The 24,330-nt window shown below is 33.4% G+C and overlaps 1 protein-coding gene across 1 annotated transcript in view; it reads left to right on the top strand.

The window, feature by feature from the left end:
• TRAPPC8 (trafficking protein particle complex subunit 8) overlaps positions 1–24,330 on the top strand; it is a 54,752-nt gene that overhangs the window by 13,856 nt on the left and 16,566 nt on the right. The window contains exons 4-13 of the mRNA XM_019631631.1: positions 5,675–5,806; positions 9,862–10,086; positions 11,132–11,240; positions 12,626–12,820; positions 13,213–13,340; positions 14,407–14,481; positions 14,938–15,064; positions 17,507–17,661; positions 22,225–22,667; positions 24,031–24,178. Coding sequence (XP_019487176.1) covers positions 5,675–5,806; positions 9,862–10,086; positions 11,132–11,240; positions 12,626–12,820; positions 13,213–13,340; positions 14,407–14,481; positions 14,938–15,064; positions 17,507–17,661; positions 22,225–22,667; positions 24,031–24,178 — 1,737 coding nt within the window. The remainder of the gene's footprint in view (positions 1–5,674; positions 5,807–9,861; positions 10,087–11,131; positions 11,241–12,625; positions 12,821–13,212; positions 13,341–14,406; positions 14,482–14,937; positions 15,065–17,506; positions 17,662–22,224; positions 22,668–24,030; positions 24,179–24,330) is intronic.

Below are 24,330 nucleotides of genomic sequence, written 5' to 3'. Positions count from 1 at the left end.
ACCCACTGCCACAGGGGCTGCAGCCTACGCCATCGCCAGTGACTCACGGCAGCCCAGCTCCAGGTTGAGCTGTTGTTCAGCATCTTAGCTGTAGAAGGCAGTGTCACTGACCCTCATATGTGGGATCCGAACCAGGGCCCTCTGGCGTCCCAAGCCAGTTCTCAACCATTGCGCCACTCGGCTGGCCCCCAACTGCCTTTTAGACTTAACTACTTGAGTGTTTCCAGTGCACCTTTAAGTTGACATGTCAATACTAAACTCATAAACTTTCTTACCTTATAGATTGTGATCTTAAATTATGTCATAACCAGCTAGCTTCTCATTTGCTTAAGGCAGAAAGTGCTGGAGACGCTCCTATATTTTCTTACCTGTCAGTAACATAATTGGGATGGTGGAGGGTGGTTAACTTCTTAAACATGTTATATCTTCAGATATTATACTTATTTCTCGCTCTCTATTTTTCTTTAATCCTTACTACTACTATTTTGGTTCACGCCCTTAATGTCCTTCTCCTGGTCTATGTGTGGTCCTTTGCCTCATCACCTAATTTACTAGTCCTGATATCTATCAGTCATGTCCTTCAGATAGTTGTCTGCAATACCCCAGGTTGTCCTAAATTTCTCTGTCCAGCTATCTCATGTAATGCTGTAAGACCTGTCTTATCACATATTATATTGGAAATTACATTTAAGCTGTTAGCTTTTTGAGGGTAAGGAACTATGTTGCCTTCTATATTTTTATCCCTAGTGCCTAACACTGGGCTTGGCACATGGTGTATGATTTATCAATGCTTTTGGAACTGAACCATTAATTATTCTAAAGAGATTTCTATAAGTTATAACTACATTAAGAGATGATATTAAAATGCTTAATAATTGATATTGCATGAAAACTGACCAATACGAACAGTTGCCAGACATAAACTATTTGATAGAGCTGAATATAGGCTTTTGAGTGTGTTGATGTTCCGTATTATAACAAATAATCTTGGGTTTGAATATGTTTCTTGTGTTTTTTAACCTAGGGATTATCAGTGAATGTAAAAGGAATTTATGGCTTAGGAGCTTGAATAAAATTTTTTTAGAGTAAATTCTTCTGTCTGCCTTGTAACCTTGTTATTTTGTCATTGTTCTCTTTTCCTTCCCAACGCTTTGTTTTCACCTTTCTTTTTCAAACCTGGATGATTCATTTTGTCATGAGATTCTAGGAAATTTATCTTTGTCATTTACTACTTTGGGGTGATGTGTGGAGACTAGTGGTGGTTTGTTTCCCCAGAAATTGTGATTCTCAATGGCCTTGTCTGCTATACCTCTCAGATCTTTCTTTGAGATAACTTGAAGATAAAGACTTCTAGACATATGTGTATAAAATTGTTAAATTTAAACTAATAATATGTATTTACTATATATATTTCATTAACTACAAAGGCTTTATAATGTCATGAAAAGTTCACTCATCTTGAGGATAGAGAACTGAGAGTTACACACGTTTGACATTCATGAATTGTATTTCCTAGATTTTTGCTAATACCATTATAGCAAAAGACAGCTGTGAGGCCTGGGTGAAAAGAGCTGTACTTTGACTTTATTTTTTGGACTGCAAGTTTATGGGCAAGTGGATCTTTATGTTATGCCCTGGGAGTCTCAGCGTGGCAGAGCAGACCAACCTTAATGATAAACATGCTACATTTAACTCCACATTGGATAGTATGTCTGAATTTGGTGCTTAAGACATGCTTTTCCTCTACTTGTGACTGTGTCGAACATTTAGCCCTTTTTGTCTGTTACTGCATTTAAATACAGTAAATCAGTTTCTCAGGGGTAGTAATAGCAGTTTTTATAAGTTTCTCCAGCTTGGGAGGAACTGTTCCTGTGGTAAATTGAGCTGATAGTACCTTTCGTGTTAATGTCAAAATTATGCAAAGAAAAAAATCTTAGAGCCATCTTTGAGATTTGATTCAGTTAAGTTTGTGCAACTGGCGCCTTTAATCAACTGTGTTTTTATGAAAATGTTTATTGAAGCCTCTAGCTTAGATGATTTTTTCCCCCTGTAATTATCCTCATATTTTAAGCTTTTGTTAAAATTATCTCTTGGTTGTGGACAAAGTTCATAGGCTGGAGTTCTTGTTAAAGTGGTATTGCAAGTTTTTTTCTTAGTTCCTTATAGTACACACATATAATAGAATTTTCATATCATAGATATGAACTACCAGTAAATAAAATTTTATTCTTCAACTCATTCAAAGCCTCTGCTTTCTAGATAAAGCTGTCACCGTGAAATTTTTTCATTTTTCTTCTATCAACACTGATGGCTGTTGTCATTCTTTTAAGGGCCATTATTTTTAGTTTCAAAGCAATGTTTTTTTCCTACTCTAGGTAGGTAAGAGACAGGGACTAACAAAGAACAAAGCTACAGTGAGATGGGAATGTAGGGTATTCAGACCTGCAAATTTACTCTCAGACAACAGTTCTACTGGATGCAGGAGTCAAATTTTGCTTCAGCTAAATTAATACATGTCATGGATTTCCAGGTTTCTCCTGAATTGGCCAGTCCTTGAGAATGCTAAGGGTTTACTGTGCTGGTTTTCAACTAAATTGTACTTTAGAATCATTTACACACCATCAAAGATGTAGGGTATGTTCCTTACCTTAATCAGAATGTCCAGGATTGCTTGCCTGTCCAAGTCTGGCAGTATAATGAAGTGTCATTGGTAGTTTTAAAAAAAATATGTCTCTGTGTTGTGTCATTGGCAATTGAAAAACACACATACACACAGTGTGCCAAAAAAAATACATTTTAAGAAAGGAAAAAGCTGTATTAAAATTACGCTGATGGTAACCACTTTGAGCACTTCTTGTAATTGTAGAAGTCAAACGTGACTTGTATTCATCTTTTGTTGGTGTATATTATTACATTTTAATAGTTTTTCTTTCTTAAAATGTATATACTTTTTTTTGGCACGCTGTGTATGTGTGTGTGTGTGTGTGTGTGTGATATATATATATATATATGTATTCTGTGTTTGTGAGTGTGCACACATGCATGCTAGAAATAAACTTAAAAATTTATAGGCCTTAAAGAAAAAACTGTGGAACTATTGAGAAGCCTAAATAAAGTTCCAAAATAGAAGTAATAATTTGAGGGAATACCTGTTTTGTATATTAAAATGTATTGTAAGGCTATAGAAATTAAAACTGTTTTTAGTGATATGAATAGACAGAGTAATGGATTAGAACGAGAATTTAAATACTACATATGATTAGGTGTCATTTAATTTAGCGGAGAGTGTTAGGTTTTTCACTGAATGATGTTGTGACATTTAGTTGTTTGGGGTTTGATTCCTGTCTTATTCATTACGTAATAATATAATTATAGCTTGATTAAGTTATAATGTGAAAAAAATCAAAACAACTTGGAAGAAAATAGAGGATAGCATTTTTTTATATCTAGGAATGCTCACATCCTTTCTTAGTTTGATGTAGTATCTTGAAGCCATAAAGGCAAATATAGCATGCTTAACTACTAAAGAATAGACTCTTTTATGTCAAAACTGGGAAATACTATTTGCAAATGTATGACAAAGGCATGATTTGAAGTGTACAAAGGGCTCTTACAAAGCAGATAATCACAAAAACCCATTCACAAAAGGGTATAAACAAGCAATTCACAGAAAAAGTACAAAGACCTTTAAATATATGAAACAATTAACAGTGTTACTATAATATTAAAGATGTATGTTGAGAAATACAGTGTCATTTCCTTTTATTAAAGAGGTAAACATTTAAAAAATGATTTTTGGCTGTGTAGAGTGGAAAATATACACTTTCATTTTCTGTTGAGAATATATATTGGTACCGTTTTTGTAGCAGTTTGGCTATACTGTAGAATTTGAAGTGTGCATAGTTTTCATTATTAGCAGTTCTACTTGAAGAGAGTTATCTAATAAAATATTTGTGTAATTACTCAAATGTTTTTAAAAATGTTTATCAAAGCATTTTTGTAGTTAAAAAACATGAAGCAGTATTAAATAAATTGGAGACTGTATTAATAAATTATGGTATATACATAAAGGAATACAATGTAGCTTCAAAAGAAATGAGAGATGTAGATGTCTTGGAAAGATGTCCATGATATTAAGTTTAAAAACCAAAATAAAGAATACTCTGTATAATACCAATGCATAAAAAAGTAATTTTAAGGAATTATTTAACTTATGTAATATGTGAGGGAAATGACACACACCAACACCAAGCTGGTAATAATAGTTGCTTCTGACAAATAGTTACCCCTGGGAAGGGAAAGAAAGATGTTCACTTTTTTTCTTCAAACATTCCTTAAGAAAACAAATAGTCTGTGTTCATTTTTTCAAAAGAAAACATTTTCCTAAAAATAAAGAAGTAAGCTCCCTAGCTCCCTCAAGTTAATTGTGATGCAAATCCTTGGTTAGGAACTGCTTGTTAATTGTATATTCCTGATTTTCACACTTACTAGTTTTTGGGTCTTATTTACTAGAAAAATTACCTGGTTGTTTATAGTTTTTGTCATGAGGGGGGTTAAAATAAATAATAATATCTACCATTTACGGATGCTTTCTAGAGTGTTTCTTCAGATCTGTTTCAGATCTAATATAATTTTATGATTGCTACAGAGATAGTTATAATGATCTATGAACACTTTTTGATGTAACTATAATTTGTTGAAATTACTGCATTTAAAGTCAATGTTTTCTGTTTTCAACTTTCCCTGGGGAAAATAATGGCAGCAGAACACATGGAAGGGCATGGTAAGTTCAGCTTGAGAATAGCTGAAAATTTAGAGAAAGTTTTGGTGACAGTGTTGTTGATAGTTCATCAGCAACCTTCAGTACTTTCTCAGTTATTTTTAAAGTAATGATGGCTCTTTCAGTTGAAAGGTTGTCCTTACGGGTGAGGATGTAAATGCAGAATGTGGTTTTTGTAGACACTGTTGTAAGATTCAGCTGAAGTGGAAACTAATTCGAGTTGTACCGTTTACTTATAGTATACTAAGAGCAGGTGATAATCTTTGAAAGGGAAGCCTCATGACCTATTTAATGAAAAGCATTCATTTTGGCCCTCTTGAATTACAGCAAAAATTGAGAATTCCTTTTAAATATAGTAAAGCTTTATAGAGGATAAAGTAGTAGATTAGATTATTCCATAATCTGCACACATTCTGTTTTATCTTTCCTTTTTTCTTGGATGGATGGAAATATGCTACTGGATGTCACAGATCAATTTCCAGAAGAAATTAGATTGGTGTGAATCTATTTTTTTCTGTGTTCTGTTTTCTGGTTTATCCTTAATCAGCATACTGTTTTAAATTCCCAGTGTATATACTTTTTGGCCATTTGAAAAGGGATTGCATTTCTTCAGAGACTTTTATTACATGGTGCATAGCATAACTAGACATTTGGCTCTATGAAAAGCAAAAGAAAATATTGCATGGTAGAGCATTTTTTGAAGGATTTTTAAAAATTTTGTGTTTATTAAAAGGATCATCAAGATTGGATTACCCCTTGCTCTCTGCCCTCCGACATTCTTAAGTTAAACATTAAATGTGCTATATATTATTTTAAGAAAGTAAATGTTTTTCATCAATTATCTTTTTACTTTTAATTTTGTGACACTAACCTTTTCTTTTAAACATTCAATAGGATTCCGACCTTCGAAGTGCACTTCTTTTGGAACAGGCTGCACACTGCTTCATAAACATGAAGAGCCCCATGGTTAGAAAATACGCGTTTCATATGATACTGGCAGGCCACAGATTTAGTAAAGCAGGGCAGGTGAGTGCATTTTCTTTACATAGAAAATAACTAGCTATTTATCTTAATTTTTATTTGTTATAATTTGTTATTTATTTTATAAATGTATGTTACTTGTAATTTTTTCTGATTCAATATTAATCCTAAAAATCGGTAGAAATTTTGTTTCAAGGTATATTGTTAAGGGCATGAGATTTGGATTTAGATAAATCTGGGTTTAAATCTTGATCTGTTCACAACTTGACTTTGGTCAAGTTACTTCTCTGAGCCTTCAGTTTTTTTATTTATAAAATTTGAGATTTTGTCCTAATTTTTGTAAGGTTAAACTAGATCATATATGTGAAGGGCCAGATACACAGAATGCATTCAAGCAACTTTAACTAACCTTAACAGAGGTTGAACTCTCCCTACTTGAGCTCTAGTCTTCTGTTGTCTCTCACAGAGCCTTATAAGAGTGTTTACTAAATATTAAATGAATAGAAATCTTCTGTCTCTTGTCCCTGGAAGCAGTTGGGTTGGTAGGACTATTAATTTAAAGAGATTTCTACATCCCCAATTGTCCCTTTAAGCATTAGTTGGAGGGAGCTTTGCTGGAGATGGAGAGTGATGGCAGCAGGGAGATGGTGGTTTACTGTAAATATAGATAGTAGTGTCGATTCAGTAATCATCTTGATATTTCAGGGACTATACTAGGAGCTGAGCATACACCAATAAAACCAACATGGTCTTGTCTCATAAGGAGCTTTTTATCTAGTAGGGGAGTAGGAGGATTTTTTTTAATGTAGTTAATATAAATTTTTATGAACACACTTATATTTTTCAAAGTCTGTGTTAACCAAAACGTGCCAGTGTTTTTAATCGTTTGTTATTTTAAAGGTACAAAGAAATTAAGGTGTTCAAAAATTACTCTCTTAGCACAATACCCTCTAGATCCATCTATGGTGTCGTAAGTGGTGACTTATTTCATGAAATAAGTCAGACAAAGACAAATATCATATGATTTCACATATATGTAGAATCTAAAAAAAAAAGGTAAATGAACAAATAAAATAGAAAGAGCCTCATAGATACAGACAACAAGCTGATGTTTGCCAGATTTGGGAGGCTGTTGGGGAGATAGCTGGAAAAGTTGAAGGGATTAAGAAGTACAAATTGGCAGTTAAAAAATAATCATGGAGATGTAAAATACAGCATAAAGAATATAGTCAATAATATTGTAATAACTATGTATGGTGTCATGTGGGTACTAGACTTATCAGGAGGATCACTTCATAAGCTATATAAATGTATAACCACTATGCTGTGCACCTAAAACTAATATACTATAACTGTCAACTGTAATTGAAAAATAAAAAAAAGTTCCTCTCAATTTCTTGTAAAAATGTCATGATTTTTAAAAACCAACATTTGAAAATTGGGTTCCTTCCTATATTTTTGGAAGTTAGAAAATATTTCTGGCAAGTTAAAAAATGTGTGAACTTGCTATTTATTAAATACAAAACTGTAAAAATATTTATAAAATTAAATGTATTTTTATGATGATTGATACACTCTATGAATTAGAACTTCTCAGGCTCTAAAGTGGAAAAAAATTAACAACTATTATTTTTAACAGGCTTTCTTCCATAGTAAGTACCCATGAATTTGAACATGTTATCCTATTGTTTATCTTTGCATAAAGTGTCATATTTGGAAATTTACAAAATGTATTAAGTGTGTGGTTTTCTTAGAAGGAAAATTATATACCCCATTAGGAATGGTCCATTGCCTCTTGTTTTAAAAAGTCATCCTTTTCCCACACCTTTTGTAAATGGTTTCATATGTGAGACTAATGACGTCATTGGAACTGAAAACAGCTGCTTCTGTGTATACCTTCTGAAGATACAGGGTGTATTACTTCTAGCAAACGCATAGCAGGATAAAAATGCTACACTTGTGGTACGTTGAGATACATTTGCTGATTGGCCTAATAATCATCTCTACTTGTAGTTGTTATCTCATGAAGTTAATGATTCCAAGGCAGTTGGTTTTGCTGTTTTGTGACCACTCCTTATATGACCCAAACCCAGGAAGTCTCGTTCTCATACAGTATGTAGAAACCTGAGAGTATGACTCAGAATGCAGATCTGTTGTAAAAGCAAACATATGTGTTACTGAAGTTGGTCAAAAACAGTATCTTCCTTGGAAGATGGGGCATATAGCGCACACACAATTCTAACGGAGGCCAACTTGATTCTGAAGAACACCAACATTTCCATTTAAAACAGGAGTGTGTGTGGGCCGGGATGTGTGAGGACGACAGAGATTGTATAGTAATGCCGTTTCTCTCAGCCCTCTCTGATGGAGAGTTTATGCTCAGTTGCTTATCTTGTCCTCAGAAAGTTTTTATAGTTTAATTTTTTTTTCATTAAGAATATCAACAAGTAAAAAAAAAAGAATATCAACAAGTACAAGGCAAATTTAAAAAGCACAAATGGCGTTAGAAAAAATTAAAATCAGTAAAAAAACACATTTAAGAAAGTGCTGGGGAGAGTGTATGTGTTTGTGTTCTCTATACCTGGGACAGTCTTTCTTGTGTTAAAGGCAAATTTTAAATCCTTGTTACCTTATAAATCTCTTTAGATGCTTTTCTACGAAATCTTGAAAGATGCACTTGAACTTGACACTTAAACACATTCGATTATTTCTCTATCAGTTTTTAAGAATCAGTATCTGTGTTTCTTTACTTAATGCAAAATGGAGATTAGGGTTGGTTTTCTTTAAGAAACATCACTTAAAAATTATTTTGAAACAGTCTCAAAGTTAAAAGAAAATGTACAAATACAGTTCATAAACTTTTGTTTACCTGAGCCATTGAGAGTTAAGTTTGTCTACCTGGTGCTCCATTACCCCTAAATACCTTAGGACATATTTCCTATCTTCTAGAAACAAGAACTTTTCTTCTGTATAACCATAATACAACAATCAAAATCAAGAAGTAAGTATTAAGACAGTACTGCTATCTAACCCTCAGACGCCATTTAGGTTTTGACAGTTGTCCCATAAATGTTCTGTATAAGCAGAAGGATCCTGTTCAGAAGGATCCTTTGACTTTTATGACCTTGACACTGGAAGATTACAGGCCAATTATTTTGTAGAGTGTCGCTCTATTTAGGATTCTCTGATGTTTCATCATGATGGCATTCAAATTGGGTATCTATAAGGATATCACAGAAGAGAGACTATATTCTTCTTATGGCATATGCTATTAAGTGGCAGATGATTTTGACTTGCTTTCATTATCTCTTTATCAAGAAAACATTTCTTAAAAATCAAATAATTCTGGCTATACATGGTACAAAGTTTGTAATCTACCCTGGGGAGAGGAGTGGGTATAAAAATACACTCTGAAACAAAAGATTTAGTGGAGAGAGGCCTCTTCCTTGGTACCAAATCCCATTTTTAGGATGAAAGTTGAGTTCAGGGGGTGGCAGTGATATGTGATTAACACCAAATATCTGCTTACGGGTGTGGCAGGATGCAGTAGTGGGCAAAAGAAAAGAATACCAAATCATCCTACCAACAAAACAGTAGTTTAAAAATGTATATACACATATAAATATATACACACACATATACCATATACTCACACATGCAGTTTTAGCACACACAGGATATTTCCATTTAGCCCAGTGTAGTGGTAGAAAGAGAGACGACTAACAAAATTGAGACTTTATAAGATAACTCATTTACAAGCTAACAACCAAGCCTCTAATCCACGTTTCCATGTGCTACTGCTTTGGAAATGCCCGGATTGTTTTTCATGAAGTAATCATTATTCCTGACTTCTTAGACTTCTTGCCCTTGGACAAAGCAGCTGCTTGCCTGCTTTAGGACCTCTTGGTTTTTAGTAATAATTGCAAAGAGATTTTCCTAAGTGTTAATTTCATTTTCCTCATCACTTCAGTCTCAGAAGAACTAGTTAACGCGTTGATTGTGTGTGTGTGTGTGTGTGTGTGTGTGTGTGTGTGTGTGTGTGTATTTATTTTTCGTCTAAGAGAAATTTGGATTGTAACACTTTGTTTATTTTCTTACAGAAAAAGCATGCTTTACGCTGCTATTGTCAAGCCATGCAAGTTTATAAAGGAAAAGGCTGGTCTCTTGCTGAGGATCACATTAACTTCACTATTGGGCGCCAGTCCTATACTCTTAGGCAACTGGACAATGCCGTGTCTGCTTTTAGGCATATTTTAATAAATGAAAGTAAACAATCTGCAGCTCAACAAGGGTCTTTCCTCAGAGAATATCTTTATGTTTACAAGGTGAATACTTATTTCCATATTATTAAATTATATTAAATAATATTAAAATTATATAAGTCATTTTTAGCAAAAAGCATATTCAGTACTATCTAGTAGTCTAATAAAATGGTTTTATTAGAATATACATATGTATGTGTATGTGTGTATGTGCATATATATATATATATATATATATATATATATATACATATATATATATAAAATTATCTGTCATAATAAAGTGTGGCAGGCCAGGCTTTTTGGTCCTAGACCTGAGTTGCATTGCCTTTCCACAGTTCTTTAAAAGAGAATTTTAGTATTCTAGTAAAGATTTGATTAGTCGCTGTTCCTGGAATTTTTTAAAAAAGATAAGATGCCACAAGTTTTCTGGACTGTTTCTTCATTAAGATGTTGTTTTGGGTTTTTTTGAATCAAAGTAGATTTTACAATGTATTTGGTCCTCTTACCGTCCTTTGGAAAAGTATGTTCCTGTCTTTTCCATATGAAATAAGAGGTATGGATGTATGGGAAATTGACAGATTATTATGGTGTAACCCAGAAAAATTAAAGGAAGGCAAAATATTTTCCTGAGACAGGTGGATAGGAAATACAAAGCATTGTTTTACGGAAAAAATTGGAAGTTGTAATTTTTTTCATCAAGGCTTATAAATAGTGAATATTGCATTTCTGCCCTGCAGAAAATAACTACCCTTTTGTACACTATTAATTTGAAATCACATGAGTTAGTGTTGTGACAGATAGGATGCCGTAATGAGTCACAGGAAGTAAAATGAACAGCAAAATAACGTTTGGAAATTTAACATCCAAAGAGAGCTAACTAGCTAAGTAACCTTAGGAAGGTTCTCTTGGGCCAGAATAAATGATATCTAAAGTTCTTCCCAGTTGTAAATTTGATGTCTGATGTATTAAGTAACACTAGTAATTCTTTATCTTAATGTTTTTGCTTAACATGTTTTTAATACCTTGTGTATTAAAAAATGAGGAAGCAAACATGGAAGTGGAGTTTTCTCAGGAATTCTTTTTTTTCCTTTTGTATTTCTCCTAGAATGTAAGTCAGCTCTCACCAGATGGTCCTTTACCGCAGCTTCCTTTACCATATATTAATAGTTCAGCCACACGGGTTTTCTTTGGCCACGACAGACGACTTGCAAATGGTTAGTAAAGTTTTTTGGGGGTCTTGTTACCTAGTGACTATTTTTTTTAGTTTGGTTTTTTTTCTCCATTTAAAAAAACCATGTGTAGTTGTTAAAGAATATTTGAAATAGTTCTATACCATATTACCTACCCTACTGCCGCCTGAAGATAACCACTACTTCAGTGTTTTTCCTTTCAGCCATAAGCCAAAAACGATAGCAACAAAGTAGCTATAATTATAATGGCTTTTCTCATATAATATAAAGAATGCTCATATTTTTATATAATCTTGATAAACATTTTTAATGACTAAGATATTCCTTTCAGTGCATACAAAGTACTTTATTTTAACATTTTAGTTCACTGCTTCCATCTTTTTGCTTATATAAAATCATGTTGTAATAGACATCTTTGTGGATAAAACTTGTTTTATTAACTTTTTATTACAGAAGTTTTCAAATGTACACAGAAGTAGAGAACAGTTGCTGTTCTTGTAAGGCTTTTTAATAATAATAGAATTTTTCTTTTAATTGAGCCTTAGATTGAGCCTTAGAATGGCAGCACCTGGCCAAAAATATAAATATATTAAGGCTCTTGCTGCATGTTAAAGTAAACTTTGTAATTCTAAGCATTCTTATATTTGAGCTTAATATAAGTGTTTCTTCTCAAGACTAATTTAGTATTTTAAAAGTATTTATCAGGATGTTTATAGCAGCATTGTTTTTAATAGCAAACAATGAAATAATAGGGTATGAATTGACAAATTTTGGTATATGCATATAATGGATTCATTCTGTAGGACATGAATGAACTAATTCTACACGTTTCAACCTGGATAATACCCACCACATAATGTTGAGTGAAAAAAGTTACAGAGTTACGAGATCAAATATAATTTCATTTATATATTTCAAACATACAAAGCAGTTCTATGCATTGTTTATATATACACTCACATGTGCTAAAATAAAAGTAAGAATGAAAATGGATAAGAATGCTATACCTCAACTTTGGAGTAGCTCCGAGAATAGTAGCGCCAGTGGAGAGGAAGGATTGGGGAGGGTTCCACAGAGGAGGACATCAGCTCTTATCTGTAACATTTATTTTATAACAGATATGTGGGATTATATGACAAAAGTTAACCTATTAAATTTTGATGTACAAATATTTTTTATATTATTCGCCATATGTTTGAAGTATTTCATATCAAATTGTTTGTGGAAGACTAGGGAAAATATATTCTTTCAGAGCCAGGAGGAAAAGAGCATCAGTATTGGAAGCAAAGTTGCAGTTAGACTAGGGTTAATGAGAGGATATTTTTCTCTCAGATAAATTTTTATTTAAAATATGTTACATTTGAGGGCAGGTATTAATGAACATGTGTATTTAATTTTGACACCTTTAGGTGAAAAGCAAGCAGCTACTCATATAAGTCTTGATCAAGAATATGACTATGAGTCTTCTCAGCAGTGGCGAGAACTGGAGGAACAAGTTGTGGCTTTGGTTAACAAAGGCGTGATTCCGTCCAATTTCCAGCCCACACAATACTGCTTGAACAGTTATTCAGATAATTCGAGATTCCCGCTTGCAGTTGTTGAAGGTGATACAGTTGAATATTTATACTTGTTTTTTTGTGTTTTCTTTCTGCAGATAAAAATACACTGGAAGCTGGGGATGCAAAAATAAATTAGGAACTCATAATTTAGTGAGCTGCATTTATAAAACCAAGCAGTGGGGGCTCTTAACAGGGAAATGCAATGTGCTGTTGGGATACCGAAGAAAGGATGCCATTCTTTATTACAGAGAGATTGGGGAAATCTTCTAGAGGAGGTAGTTTTAAAACAATTTTCAATAAAGGGACATTTACAAGTTGGTAAAGGATGGTCTAGGTAGAAATTCAGAGCTATGAAAGCAAGTTGCGTTCAGAGAATTGAAGCATAGAGCGAAGTGTGGGGTTAATTGAAGTTACTCATTTAGGTATTTCTTTTATAGAACCAATAACGGTGGAAATGGCTTTTAGAAACCCTTTGAAGGTTCCACTTTTGTTGACTGATTTGTCATTGCTCTGGAAGTTTCAACCTAAAGATTTCAGTGGAAAGGATAATGAAGTTAAAGAACTAGTAAGTTATTAAAAGGTATTTGTAATAAGCATGTTTCAGTAATAGCCTAACAGATGCTATAATAAATTTCAGCTTCTCTGTTCAGTAAGCTATATTTATTCTTTTTTATGCGTATTTTCCTTAGTTATAAAAAGTATGTTATATGCTTATTGTCGAAAGTTGAGAGTACAGAAGAACATAAGGAATAAAAGTAAAACTGTTTTCTCAGTATTTAGAAATAACCACTTTAACACTTTACTGTCTTTTCAATTATTTCCATTTATTTTTTTCCCTCTTATATGGAATGTTCTCATATTATGTATTTTGGTTTTCTATTCTTTGATTTATATGCATATTTTGGTTTTTAAAATGTCTTAATACTTCATTTTTATATAATATTCTGTCATATGGATGACAGTTATTCTGTCTCTCCATTGGTAGTTATTTTGGAAGATTCCATTTATTTACTATCATAATTCAGTGCTGCAAATTTGGGTGCATAGTTTTTTATCCTGACTATTTCTGTAGGAAAGATTGCTAGGCTTGAAGTTAGAACATTTTAGAGAATTAATATTTTAATACGCTATTGGTTTCTCAAAAGGTCGTAATAACGAGCTTCTCCCCAGCAACATATGGGTTGGGTATCTCATCGTTGCAACATTACTTTTTCTATATGTAATTAACCAATTTGGAAAAAGAGGCAAGTCCGAAAAAAGATGGAGAAATTTGCTCTTATTGTAAGATTAAATGGCCATTTTGGCCATTGTTGATAATGAGCAGCTTAGCTTTATCTCTTGAGATTTTAACCTCTTGGTGATAGCGACTTTGAGTGGATCTCTTCTTATCCTCCTCAGTTGAGTTGGACTGAATGAAGTTAAAAATAATAAAAAAATCAAGTACCCCCTACTGCATGGCTTTACTGAAATTATGAAAATAAAATAATTTGTATATTGTTTAGCACATAATAATAACTTAGTAATTGCTAACTATAATTATTGTTATTCTTAAATATTGATATATAGGAATGTTCATAATCTGATACTTTATTCATTAGAATGTATATTTTACAAAATAATTTATTTTTTAGGGAACAAGTGAACCTGAAATGATTGGAGTTGAAGTTATTTCAGAATTCTTAATTAATAGTGAAGAATCTAAAGTGGTAATTGTTTGATTATTTTTCTGTCTTAAGCCTTTCTAAAAATAAGATGAAACATTTTAAAAATCAGTTTATTCAGTATGTTTTATATTCTAGTTTTCTTTGAAAGTAAAATTTGGAAGATTAGAATACTGGAATTGCATAAGAAGAAAATGGCCTTTGGTTTGTTAATTTCCTAAGAAACCTGGTGAAAATTTTTTGCTTTTCTCTTGGGATTAGTATATAGTTGGTTGAGCAGAATATTTTGATTTTTAGAAAAGTATTGATGAGGATCCAGGCCTCTAATTGTTGAATTTAGAGATTTTCTTTTGAAGAAAATGCTTTCCAATGAGAGCATTTGATAATTTAAAGTTTAGGTCATGAGTTTGTATTTCTGCACCATTACAGAATGTAGATATTGCACAATTTAAGATATCATGAAAATTTAAGATAATGAGAGTGGCTTAAATGTCTCCACAGGCAAGACTGAAGCTCTTTCCCCATCACACGGGGGAGCTGCGCGTTCTGGGAGTTGTTTATAATCTTGGCACTAGTCAGGGCTCCACGACGTTAGATGGCATTGGTGCTCTTCCTGGATGTCACACAGGTAAAGCTACAGAATTGCTAAACTATTAGAAAGCTATTGTAATACTTACTTTATTCTCCTTAGAATAAAATGGATGAAAATGAGATATTTTAAAAATGGGTTTATGTACCTTTAATAAAGGCATCTAGTCAGGTGGAAGATGAATAATTTGGATTATTTTGAAGTCTGCCATTACTTCCAAACTAAACAGCGTTAGTGTCTTCTAATGTATTTTGTTTTGGTAATTCTTAGGTTGTACTCTATGTATTTTTCTTTTCTGTTATTGATCCAAGTTTAGTAAAGTAACCAAATATATTCTAACCATTGGTTGAGATGTCTGCTGCCAATACAAAAACCATCTTAGCACATTCAATTTTTTGAATATTGTCTTTTTTATAAAACAGACCCAATTAAAGACCAGTGTTTTCACATTATTGGATATTAAACACTTTAAATTCTGTCATTTATTCTGTAAAAAGAATAGGATATTAGTGTTAATAGTTTTGGTACCCCAGATGATATGTTTTACACATTTTAGAAGAGTAAAAAACTGCAAGGTACATGTTTAATATAGTTCACTTTTTTTTTTTTTTAAAGATTTTATTGGAGAATTGGGGGAGGGGAACAGCGTTGGGGAATCAGGGAAGGAGAACAGACAAGTTGCTGTCCTTTTGTTCTTCAGTCTAGTTATGGAGGACGTTGCTTTACTGGCCCATGTTGGTATTATCATTGCATTCTTCCCAGGTGAGGCAGTTGCTTACCGGCCACTGGACGGCTACTCACGGTGGCTCTTGGCAGCTCATGAAAGCGCACGCCAGCTGCCGGCCATCCCCACTGCAACCTACACCGTCGCTGGCAACTCACGGCAACCTAGCTCCAGGTCGAGCTGTTGTTCACCATCTTAGCTGTAGAGGGCACAGCATCACTCGTCCTCATGTGGGATCCGAACCGGGGCCCTGCTGCTCAGAGCTAGCGTCCCAAGCCAACTCTTAACCAACACGCCACTTGGCCAGCCCCACTTTTTTTTTTAATTCAGGGAACCCTCCTAGAGCTCATATTATCTTGTGATTGTTATATGTAGTTACTTAAGTTGACAAGATGCCAGGGAGTTTACTATAAAATCTCTTACTCCCAGCCTTTCATTTGAATAGATAAGTCTTATCTTTTTTAATAAAAATAGTCATTGACAGACCATTTATAAAAGCTGATTATTAATTTTGGGAACTCTTGGAAAATTTGTTGGTCCTTTTAACCTTTAGTGGAATATTTCTACTTGTCTGCATATCAAGGATGATTCAATACAATATTTTTTTATAAAGTAAACAAGTGGAATGGATCCATAAGAATTAAAAAATGAAGAACAAAAAAATTTCACTAAAATTGAGTATGGTATTCTGCATTTTAGTACTGTATTTGTAATTCTTGGTTGACAAGCACCAGACAAGGTTCATTAATAATCTTGCTAATTTGTTGCATACTTTAAGTTAACTAGGTCTTAAGAACTTTTTGATGCTCTTTTCCTTTCTCAGTTGTACATACCTAGGATCTTAATCTGGTACAACAAAGTTATTGTTGTCAATAAAATAGTCAATTGCTTCATTTAAGATACCAAATATATTCATTAATATAATAATTTATATGTTATTTTAGGACATTAGTGAGAGGACACCCTGAATTAACTATTAAATTGCATCTTGTAAGCAGAATTGTCATGATTTAGTGTAGTTAGTTCATTACTATGTAAAATGCTAATAGAGATCTGGATCAATGAAATATGGGAAATGGTACATTGTATATCTGGTCTGGGACTATCACAGTGACCATCAGCGCATTAAAGGCTCTGAGGAGGAAAGATAGTTATATATCCTAGCTTTTTTCACACCTACACACACTGCATGGAAGCTTTTGGGGGAAATCTCACATGAGCATTAAATGAGTTTAATTTTGAGACGGTACCCATGCTATGTTAAATTTTTTCATTGTGTAATCTATTAAGAAGATTTATAATCCAGAAATAATTCAAATTAGTATATATATTTGAATATGAGTAAAAGTGAAAAGTTGACTTGTTCAGTATTTTGGAATATTTTTCCTTTGAAAATAGATCTGTGTTTTTCATAGCCTGAATCAAATTGTTGGTCTCAACATAACTGTTCTCTCAGATCTTTTTGGTTAATAGCCATTATGGTTAAATATAGGTTTCAGAAAACTTACTAGTTAGTGATATGTAGCCTTTCTGCAAAGTAAGTAAATCCTAATAAAATGAGAAATTAAACAGCATAAAATAAGTGTAGTTAAACATGAAAATAAAATACACTTAATTCTTTGATTAACATGCTAGACAGTAATTATCTAGGATTTTTCTAGAAATAATCTGAAACTTAGAGTATTTATATATTCAAGCTATACTGATATAGTTAACATACCGAGTTATTTTAGGGCATTGATTGTTTTTTATTTCAGGAAACCATTCCTTGAATATGTCAGTCCGAGGGAGACAAGATTTAGAAATTCAAGGTCCTCGGCTTAACAACACAAAAGAAGAGAAAACATCTATTAAATATGGTCCTGATCGACGTTTAGATCCCATAATCACTGAGGAAATGCCACTGTTGGAGGTATTTCACTTTTTAAAATTTTATGGACTTAATAATTTATCTAAAGGTCAGATGATGCTTTTGAGTGAATTAATTTTCGACTTTGAAGTTGAAACTTTTATTAAGCTAGGGTTTAAATAGATCTAATTCACAAAGATAAGATAATCTTGCAACTTGGCATTAAGTCATAGCCAGGTTATAAAACATAACACTCAAAATATTAATGGAAATTGGGAAAACACTTCTGAAAGAACACTTTTGTTGTTAATCAAATCAATGGCTCTTTTTCAGTAAGGTATAAAATAATACGGGAATTAATGCTTATAAAAATTTAAGCAATATAGATAAATATATGAATAAAAAGCAGTCTTCCCTTCACTCTTTTTGTATCCTACCCCATCCTGCTTTCATGCCATATAAATTAAAGGTCTTTCAGTTGCAAAAGATAGAAACTGATGCTAGTTTACATAAGCCAAAAAAGAAAACACTATTTAGTTGAGGAATATTAGAGGATCACATGGCAACCTAAGTGTAGAACAGTAAGCCTCAAAGAAGAATAAGGACTTGGCAGCTCCAAGGAATGTAGCAGCAAATGCTTGTAAGCTGTTAGAAAGTATTTCTTTTGATATGTCCTTAGTCTGACAACTTACAGTCTTTGTGTCACATTATTACAAATTTCAAGTTGCTGAGAGAGAATTCTGGCCTACCTTGGACTAGGTAGACCAAAGGCAGGGTGATGTAGTATAAGGGTGAGCATTGGAAGGCAGTCCTTCCTCCTGCATCCTCTAGTTGCCCTAGTAAGGAAGTTATAAGCTTAGCCATTTAACTTCAGAAAGGGCCAGTGATACCAAATTGGTGTTTCTCTTTACAGATTTTCTTGTATACTTACACATATAGTTTAGTCATTATAAATGGAATCATACTGCACTTGATTCTGTGACTTGCTTTTTGTCTTTAACAACATAATTTGGTCTTTGTTTTCATTCAGTAAAAACTTTTTTAACAGGTACATATGTTATTCCTTTATTTAATTACATCATAATATATTTTAACCATTTATTGATGGGTGTGGTTCTAGTTTTTCATCATAACTGACAGTTTTTCAGTAAACATCATTATGTGTGTATTTTGTCCGTGCTATAGTTCAGATTAGACTTTAGAAATGGAATCCTGGGTCAAAGGGTATATCAATTTAAAATTTTGCAATATACCACAAAATTACCTTTAGCAAAGCTGTAGTAATTTGCACTTTTTTCAGAATGGGACCGCCCATTTCTTCACATCTGTGCCATACTGGGTATTTTTCGGGGGTCTTTTCCAACGTTTGCAAATCAGACTGGTGAAAAATAACACTGTTTTTAGTACATTGCTCTGATAACTAATAAGGTTGATCAATCTTCATATGGTTTTTTTGTCAATATGATTGCCTGTTGATACCTGTATAATTAGGTGTTATTTTCCTTCTTTCATTGGATGACTTTTATGGGTACTAATCCTATACCTGTAGTGGGAGTAAGTAACATACTCATGAAAATGGTGATATGTGTGTGTATTGAGGGGAAGGTATTGCTGAGTTGCTTGTATTTTGCCCAAGTTTTACACATGCGTAATTATGTTGTATTTAAAGTTACATAGGGCAAATAGAAGACTTGTAGATTGACTTCAATGCTAGTTTCTGGTTGATGAATATTTAATAATTTAACTTTGATTTGGTGTCTTTCACTATTTAGGTTTTAACTTATATGAAGTCATCTCTAGTAATCTTTTACTTTACTGCTTCTAAGTTTTATAATTACTTGCAGAGACTTACCTAGGCAAAACTTGTATAGTTTTATTTATTTATTTATTTATTTATTTATTTAATCCAAGGTAATATACTCTTCTGAATGTCAAGTGGTAGGGAGCAAACTTTATTTCTAATTCCAGTTACTGTTAATTGAATATTGACAGTTCATTATGCCATCTTTCTAATATATTCTGAAAGTATCCATAACCTGTTTTATTTTGTTTTGGGGGTGATACCTATTCTGCATGGTATGATTCCCTCCTCCCTTTCTCTGTCAATATCATACTCTTGCTTTATCATCTTTTTTAATCTGGCAAGTCAAGTCCTCATAATCTTTGTTGTTGTTTTTTTCTTCTTATACTAGTGCCATTATTATCTATGCTTGTTAAATTCCCTCAATAATGTATTGGATTTTTATTAGGATTGCATTGCTATAGCTAGGAATTCTAAGACTGAAAATGGATCTAAATGAGTTGGGATCCAAATGTTAATTAGGGCTATTCACCGTTACATTGTAGTTTTATATTATAATTATTTGCAGTCACTAACTATTAAGTATTTTGCTTGGGATGTGCTAGAGCTTACTTTCCAAAGGGCAGATTCTATTCTCTTGTTAAAGTTGAGGTCAGCCAGTAGAGCACACTGAAATGCTCGGTTTTTATTGATTCTCCTAGCTTATAATTTTCATTATATCGTATCATTTAAATGTTCTTCAATTAAGATTGTTAGGTATACAAACGGTTTTTAAGTGCAGTGCTTCTCAGATAACACATTATTATGGACAGAGCTTTACTTTTAGGCTTCTGCCTAAGCCCCATCTTTAATTACCTGACCTTGGAAATTTTCTTGACTTATAAAAAATGAGGAAAGTTGAACCAGATGATGTTTCATTTTAAATTCTATGTAGCTCAACAGCCTTTAAATTCATATTCCTCTTGTTTTTGATACTGGTAGTTCTTAACTTTTCTTCCTACATATTATAGTTTTTTGTTTGTTTTTAATTTAATTATAGACGCAGTTCTCCTTAAAGAGGGTATTTTAGCAGAGGACCTCTTATTCTACATAATAACAACTGGTGTTTGGTTGATTAAATGAAAATAACAAAAAAACACAATAGACGCATACCTTAAATATTTTACCTTAATTGAAAATATACAAATGTACATTTATTCACTATTTTGGGGAGGGTTGATTTAGGTCAGAGGCCTTTTCTATGAGTTCATTGTTTTGGTATGGTTTTCTTATTAATTACATTTTGTCTTTCATGCATTCAGCCACATCCATAAGTTGTCATTTTAAGTTTCCAGCTTTGTTTGCTTCAGAGTGAGAATCTAAAGACAAGTGTTGAGTAATCTAAGTACAGTGTATGTCTAGGTTTTATCTACAGGTAAAAATGATACTTTCAGGTATAGAAGGAAGCAGTTTATATTATACTTAATTTTTTAAAGTAAGTTTGGGAACAAATAGTGACTCTTGATAAGGAAAAGGAAGGCAGGCATAATAGAAAGCCTCAAGCCACTAATGTGCAGTTCCATAAACATCACTCACTATTTTCTGCTAAGATACTAGAGAAGTTGGTTAATCTAACAAACGTGATATGATGAAGGTTAGGTAAGAGACCTTTTATTATATTTGAATAAACAACGATATTGGTAAAAAAAAAAGAATCATAGAATGTTTCTTTTCCTAATATGTTATATCAGAAATATTTTATAGAATTTGAAGTGTTTAAGGGAGTAGTGAAAGAAGTTACCATTCTAAATTGCCTGATAAAATAATTTCTTACAATATGTATTTATCAAAGCAAATTAGGATGAAAATTACTGAAGCTCATTGAGAAGAGATAAAAATTAAAGTGTCTTGTGTATACTACCATTTGTATATCATACTGAAAGCAAGCAGTGATCTATGAGCTATATCCACTTACTAGAAATATGAGGTGTGATCAAACAATATGGTGCATGTTTAAATAAAAAAAAATTTTATTTCAGTAAAAGACATATTGCCATTAATCCCTCTCAAAATACTCCCCCTCGCTACGAACACACTTTTCCCATTGTTCCTGCCACTTCTGAAGCAGTTCTGGAAGTCCTCTTTCGTGAGTGCGTTTAGTTGCACTGTCGTGGCTGCCTCGATGGGCTGAATCATTTTGACTTTGGGGAACAGCCAGAAGTCGCATGGCGCCAGCTCCAGTGAGGACACACTTTATTTGACAGAAATTGCCATAGCAGAAGTGATGTGTGACAGGGAGACTTTCCGTTGTGATCAAAACATACGGTGAATGCTGCTGCCGAGTGCCATCCAGTGGAAAGGCAGGGATCTTCAATACAGGAAGCGGCGCATCGAACCTTAGTAACAGTGTGTGGCAAGTTTCACCTTGTTTGGTGTAGTCGGTCATGTGTGAGCTACGGTTGAGAGAAGGTGTGTTTTAAAGTGTGCCGTAAATCATGGAGCACCTATAACTCATTGACATGAAATGGGCAAACGGCTTCATCCTGCGTAATGACAATGCTCCCATGTCACACATCACTTCTGGTATGGCAATTTTTGTCAAATAAAAACATTACAGTGTGTCCTCATGCACCTTAGTCACCGTATGTGGCACCGTGCGACTTCTGGCTCTTCCCAAAGTCAAAATGACCATGAAAGGTAAACATTTTGAATCAGCTCAGGAGATAAAGAGAATTAATAAAATACTTTAAACCTTTAGTAAAGAATACAGCGTCTTAAAGTGTTATTCATTAGGGGTTTGGAATTTTTAACAGAAAATATAATAATATTTTTTCCCTCCAATGCAGGTGTTCTTTATACATTTTCCTACAGGGCTCCTCTGTGGAGAAATCCGAAAAGCATATGTAGAATTTGTCAATGTCAGCAAATGTCCTCTTACTGGATTGAAGGTTGTTTCTAAACGTCCAGAGTTCTTTACTTTTGGTGGTAACACGGCTGTTCTAACACCGCTAAGCCCCTCAGCTTCTGAGAACTGTAGTGCTTACAAGACTGTTGTGACAGATTCTACCTCTGTGTGTACAGCACTCACATCATCAGCTTCTTCTGTAGACTTTGGCATTGGCACAGGAAGTCAGCCAGAGGTGATTCCCGTTCCCCTTCCTGACACTGTTCTCCTCCCTGGAGCTTCCGTTCAGTTACCAATGTGGTTGCGTGGGCCAGATGAAGAAGGTGTCCATGAAATTAACTTTCTGTTTTATTATGAAAGTGTTAAAAGGCAGCCTAAAATACGGTGAGTATTACAAAAGCCTTTTGATTTAACCTCTATATTTAATATATGTACAAATTCAAATAAACATTTTGATATTTGTGGACATGTCATTGTTTATTGAGATATTACCCCCTTCTCAATTTTGCGTGATGTTTGTATCTGAGGTTGTCCCTAATAACTGTAAGTTCTAAGTGGCTGAAAGTGGAAAAAATTAAGCTACATTAGTTTTTTTGTGGCTTTTCTGTCTATAAACTTCATGATTCTTTGATATAGCTAAGTAGTCTGGCCAGAGTTATCACATAATAATGAAATTCACAGGTACCATTTGTGTATGCAGACAACCTGCTTACAATAATCCTGTTTTAAGGAAATTATTTTGTTTTACCTTTCCTTTTCCCTTTTGCCCTCCAACCCCTCCCTGCCCCAAGAAGGTATGAAAAAAAAAAATGTATGTATTTGCTGAATAGATGTTATAATGAGGGTCAGTGAAGAAATCAAACTTAACTGGCACTCACGAGGATCTGTGGCCTGTTATATTACAGAGCAGAATATTTTATTTGATAATGCATTTGTCATTTTTATAAAATTAGGAGTGATTGTGCTACATTTACTGTATATAATGGAATATTTAAAATATTTTGTAAGACTGTGAAGACAAAATGATATAATATTTGTAAGCATAATTATATTTTATATTCTAAATAAGTTAATTCTCCTGAAGATGATGATAGAGAGTACTCTGGCCAAAGCCATCAGGGAAGGCTTTATGGGATGTAGTAGTGATAAAATGAGCTTCCAAGGAAAGGAAAGATTTCAGAATTTGGATATTTAGGGAGATATGCAGGAGAGTAGTGGGCCTTCCTGGGAGAGGCTGTATATATGAATGAAGATTTGCAAGTTAGGAAATAGAAACTGAATGAGTTAGTTTGGCCACAGTGTAAAACGTGTCAGGGAACCACAGGGGGAACAAGCCTTGAAATGTACAACTGTTGTGGAGGGTTTCGAATGCCAGGTGAAAGTTTGGAGTTTACTTGGTAGGTGTTTGGTTTCTTTGGAACCACTGTCATAAATGAGGCATAATTAGGACATTACTAGATGAAGATTATCTTCATGTGCTATAAAAATGAGCTTAATGAGCAGGGAAAACCCTGGAGTCAGGGAGACTAATAGTTTCCTTCCAAAGTTAGAAGAAAGAATTGAATGAACTCAAGTTAGGCCAACTAGATAATTTTGCTATATTGTACAAATTCTTTGTTTTTTTGAAGTATAAATGGTCCTGAGAGTGATAAGGGTTTAAATTCCAAATAAAGCTTTATTTGGAATTACAGAATCACAACAGAGGGAGAGGTTTTTAGATTTAATTTACGGTTTTGTATTTCTTCAGTCACAGAATATTAAGACACACTGCAGTTATTTGTACCAGTCGATCTTTGAATGTACGAGCCACTGTCTGCAGAAGTAATTCTCTTGAAGATGAGGAGGGCAGAGGAGGCAATATGCTTGTCTTTGTGGATGTGGAAAATGTCAATACTGTAAGTTGGTTCAAAACTAATTATGTTTTTAATTATATTTGAAGTGTTTCCATGGTTTTTAGTAATGGATTTTTTTCTCTTCACAAGGCAGCATACGTAAATTAGGAATTTAGGAATATTCATGTAGCATAGAGTGTGAAAACATCTTAATT

The sequence above is a fragment of the Hipposideros armiger genome, unplaced genomic scaffold (genome assembly GCF_001890085.2).
Source record: "Hipposideros armiger isolate ML-2016 unplaced genomic scaffold, ASM189008v1 scaffold_1022, whole genome shotgun sequence".
Taxonomy (NCBI): domain Eukaryota; kingdom Metazoa; phylum Chordata; class Mammalia; order Chiroptera; family Hipposideridae; genus Hipposideros; species Hipposideros armiger.
Note: the sequence above shows the minus strand (reverse complement) of the source record. Positions and strands in the feature narration are given on the sequence as shown.